The following is a 4,782-nucleotide window of genomic DNA, read 5'->3' as shown; positions in this document are numbered from 1 at the left end:
AGAAAGAAAAGAAAGAAAGAAAGAAAGAAAAAGAAAGAAAGAAGGCGGCAAGCCACTTTCAACCAGGGCTGAGGCCAGGCAGCTAGGGCAGCGAGCAAAGCGACCCACACTCCCGACGGGTCAGTTCCAAACCCCAAACTAAAAGCCCCACGCAGCATAACGCTCACCAGTTCGACCACCTCTCCCCACCTCTCCCCAGGCCAGCCCACCAAGTGGCCCTTGGGGCACCTGGACACTCCGGGGGAGCCCTGGGGAAGGCCATCCATCCATCCAACCATCTATCCAACCATCCATCCATCCCTGCGGCCTGGCACCTACCGGGCGCGCCGCTCGGGCTACTCTCACTCCCTAGTGGGAGGCGGACATGGACCACGCGCCCTCCATGCGCCACACGGAGAAGGCGTAGCTGAGGCGCTCGTGGGCCACGTAGCTGCAGCTGGTCATCTTACTGTCCATCTCGTCGCTCTGCAGCACCTGGTACAGGAAGTCTATGTACCTGGCGGCCAGCTTGAGCGTCTGGATCTTGCTGAGCTTGTCCGAGGGCAGCGTGGGGATGATTTTGCGCAGCGCGGCGAAGGCCTCGTTGAGCGACTGGGTGCGCTGGCGCTCGCGCACATTGGCGAGGATCCGCTGGCTCTGCAGCTCCTCGAACGACTGCGCGCCGGGGCTGCCCTTCTTGCCGCGTTTGCCCGGGTTCGAGGCCGGGTTCGGGGCCGGGGCCGGGCTGCCATCCTCGCTCCACTTCTTGCTGCAACGCCGCTTGCGCCCGAAGCGCTTGGGTTGCGGCTCGGGCTCCTCCTCGCTGGTGCCCAGGCTGTCCCCGGGGGACGCGGGCGAGCTGGAGCCCTCCTCCATGCTGCCCGCCCTTGGGTGACGATGGAGCAGAGGCTGGGGCGCAGCCCGGTGGCCGCTGCGCTCCGAGGCGCAAGGCGAGGCTCTCCAGGGGCCGGGGCGCACGGTGGCCGCTGCGCTCCGAGGCTCTCTCTCCAAGCCGGCTCCCGGAGAGGAAAGTTTTGGAAAAACTTTTTGGAAACCCTAAGCCGCCAGGCCGGGTGGCTAAATAGTTATGAGCGGCCAGGGCGCAGCTGATGATTGGCCGCCAAGGCCGCGATCAGGGGGCCGGCCCAGTTCGGGGCCTCCCTCCGCCCCCCCACGGGAGGCACTTTCAGTTTTGCTCCCCCCCAAACCAACCCCGGGTATCCCCCAGCTTGGCCGCCCTGGCTTTGTCTGTGGGCGCACAGGCTCCATCCAGGCTCCGTCCGCTGCGCTCGAAGCGCTCCTAGGAGGTGAGGACGCGCCGGAGCCTCCCCGGGTCTTGGCACGCTAGCTGGGCCTCGCGCGCCCGTGGAGACTCTCCAACACGGGACCCCCAGGAACCCCCGCGGAGTACCCCCCGGGTGTACCCAGGCCTTTACGCACGCACCCGACGCCCCAGCAGACCCCTCTCCAAAGTTTGGGGAGACAGGGCGCATCTGGCCTCGGAGGACGCGCCCACCTACCTACCTGGCTAGGCAGAGGTTTGCAGAGCGCGTCAGGACTGGGGTTTTCGGCCTCCTCTGCGCCCCCCGGGGCTCGGGGCTCGCTAGGCGGGAGCGAATGGGGAGTGAAGGGTCGGGGGCTCTTTGTTCGCCGCCGCCGAGGCTCGGGGCCTGGAGGTGGTTTATGGCGCTGATGCCCTTGAAGCGAGTTCCAGGTGACAGCTCAATTGGGGCCTGGCTGCGCGTGTGGGGCTGTCAGGAAGCTGCCGTCAAGGGCAGTGGGGGCTCCTGGGGCGTGGGAGGAGGGTGACCTCCAAGGGGGCTCCCCGGGTCGGGAGGTGTGACCCCCCCCTCCCGGGCTAAGGCACCCGGGACGCCCAAGGGGACTTTCTGCAAGGGAAGGGATGGGGAAGAAGCAGATCTCCTACCCACCCCCCTTAAACATGTGGCTCTTGGGGATCTGGATAGGATCTTCTGTGCTCTAGATAGGACCTCCTACATCACAATCACCAGCGACTCCCCAAACTAAGGTCCCCCCATTACCGGCTCCTCCATCACCCACCCCCAGCTCCTTTCTGTCCAGGCTGGCTGTAGGGGCCCGCACCACAGCTGGCCAAGGCTTTCTGGAAACTTTCAAACTGGAGAGAACAAAAGAAACCACAATCCGAGGGTCCTTCCTCCCCAACCCAGCCCCCCAAGTCTGTACTTCCCTTCAGAGGTCCTTCCACCTCTGTTGCCTGTGACAGGTGATAGTTCTGGCAGTCCCAGCTCTGGAGAGGATGAGGGTGACCTTGGAACTCTGTCCAGTCTCTGTCCTAGAAGTGCCCTAAAGGGCAACAGCCCACTGGGTGTGGTGGAGCTGATTAAGGCCTGTACCCCAATTTGAATCCAGGGCTCAGCTCCCACAGAGGCAAAATGTACCTTTGAAACTTTCCCTTGGAAGAAAGTGCAAGGAGGGGTGGTAGCTAACTAGAGCCTCCTTGCTCCTGGGAGGTCCTAACCCTGGGGAAGGGCCAACAGCTCCTGTAAGATTCTGGCCCATAGAAAAGGGCCCATGGTGCCTCTTGCTCAACTTGCTGACCTTCCTAAATATTCTCCCACCCTCCATGGCAGGGACAGACTGGCTATCTTATGGCTTTCCCACGGGATGTGGGGATGTTCTGTCCTCACAGTATCCCTGAAGATGTTCTCTCTCCATCTGTGGCAGTGGGCTGTCCCATATTGGGTGTGGGGCAGGGTGTGAGCACTGACCCAGGTTCTGGAGCACAGTCTTGGGCTTCAGGACACTTTTCAGCCCTTATTCCTCGCACAGAGGAGCAGTGGGCCCGAGACTCCTGCTTCACTCCTGCTTTTCTCTGCCCTGTCATGGGGTCACTTCCTGTACCCCTTGCCAGCAAGGGCCCTGTGCTCTACCGGGGACTGAGCAAGACACCCACACTCTGGCCTGCAGCCAGGCCTCTCCCAGGCTGCATCGTTTTCCTGACATCACCAGCATTTGCTCATAATGTGGGACTCGCTTTGGCCTTTGGCACACATTTAGAAATGCCTTTAAGATCTAATCAGAGATGTTCTCTCGGGGAACTCATACTGATTTTTTTTTTAACTTGGAATATATACCAAGTTTCAATTAGAAAGCAACAATGGAAAGGCCAGGACGTGGAGTGGGGGAGATGAGGGTGTGGGGTGTGGGACAGAGCCAAACGCCTCTGCCTCCACTTTCTCCCACAGATCCCACTTGGACTCACATATGTTTTACACAGTTACTTTTGAAAACAATAAATGCAAAATGAAAAGCCCTAAAAATTCAAAAGCAAGCCCCCAGAAATGTGCCTTGTTTCATATCTTGTAGGAATGCCTCTGTGCATTCAGGAATGACTTAAGCTTTAGTCAACAGGATTTGGTCGTGCACTTATTGGATTCGAAGGTAGAGGTACCACAAGAACAGAACAAAAAAGCAGAAGATGAGCCAGAGTAATAGGACAGCAGAGAGGGCATTTGCCTTGCACGTGGCAGATTCAGGTTTGATCCCCGGCATTTCACATGATCCCCCCCAAACTGGCAGAAATTGATTCCTGAATGCAGAGCCAAAAGTAATCTCGGAGTAAGGCTCCTTGTGTGTATTTCTCGAAACAATGTGGTTGTTGCCTTGTGAATCTGAGCTGGGGAGAATGTGCTATTCTAGGCTCATTGTAAATATGCTGTTTTGTTGTTGCTGTTGTTGTTGTTTTCCTCACATGCTACAATGTTCTGGCCCAAACACTGGCTCCATCTAGGCCTGAAGTCTGGGGCCTGGATCCAGAAGGAGGGGCTCTGATCTGCAGTCCCCGTGCCCTTCACTTCTGTCTCAAGGGGTTGGGGAGAATGGGAGATGCATGTGCACATACACTCAGCAGGCATAGAAGAATCACTGATACAATGGGAAAATCCCATGTTTTTGTTTTGTTTTGTTTGTTTTTTTGTTTTTAGCCACACTGGTGGCGCTCAGGGATTACTCCTGGCTTTGCACTCGGAAATCATTCCTGGCAGGCTCTGGATGTTGGGGATTGAACCTGGGTTGTCTCAGGTTGACCTCATGCAAGGTAAACGCCCTAGCCCTGTGCTATCTCTCTAGCCCCGGGAATCCCATGTTTTTAACTAGGAAAACGACTGGTGGGTGTAGACATTGAGGGCTCTGATCTGGGAAAGAAGGAAAGGATTCTTCAGACAATCGGACTTGCAACTCAGTAACTAAGAGCTGCAGAGAAAACTCACCTGTCCAGGGAATTCCAAATCATCACGAACAGTAGGTGATATGTTAGAGATCCCACCACTGGCCCCAGGCGGTGGCAAGCAGTCCAGTAGTGTGACCACTACCCCTTGGTGGCAGGACTTGCCATTGCCCTGTCAGGCTGTCCTAGTAGCAGCCTGTGACTCCCTTGCCAGTCCTGGGCCACCTCCTCCAGTCACCTTGCCCTGAGAAGACACCGCAGCCTCCTGTAGAAAGCTCTGTTTCCCAGACTGCCTTGGCTGACCCGCAGGGGTGCCAGTTGCTGCTTGGGGCAGTGGTTTGTCCTGTGACCATGGACACCCCAGGCAAGATATAAGGAACTGAGGATACATATGTGGTACAAACAGTGTATGTGTGTATGGTGTAAATGATGTTTGGAAATTGTGTGGGATGTATGTAATATATGTGGCGTGCAGTATATGTATGGTGTATGCTCCATGTATGGTAAAGAAATGTGTTGTGTGTCATATACATGGTATGAATGATGTATGCTATGTGTAGTACATGTGTGATATATAGTGTGAGGGGAGTTTTGTG

At 56.8% G+C, this 4,782-nt stretch overlaps 1 protein-coding gene across 1 annotated transcript; it reads right to left on the bottom strand.

Annotated features, from left to right (window-relative positions):
- Nucleotides 1–348: 348 nt before the first annotated feature.
- Nucleotides 349–855, bottom strand: TWIST2 (twist family bHLH transcription factor 2). The gene has a single exon (XM_049782598.1). The coding sequence runs from the start codon at nucleotides 853–855 to the stop codon at nucleotides 349–351; it is 507 nt and encodes a 168-aa protein (XP_049638555.1).
- Nucleotides 856–4,782: the final 3,927 nt, after the last annotated feature.

This window comes from Suncus etruscus, chromosome 10 (genome assembly GCF_024139225.1).
Source record: "Suncus etruscus isolate mSunEtr1 chromosome 10, mSunEtr1.pri.cur, whole genome shotgun sequence".
NCBI lineage: Eukaryota > Metazoa > Chordata > Mammalia > Eulipotyphla > Soricidae > Suncus > Suncus etruscus.
This window is presented reverse-complemented; position numbering and strand designations above follow the sequence as displayed.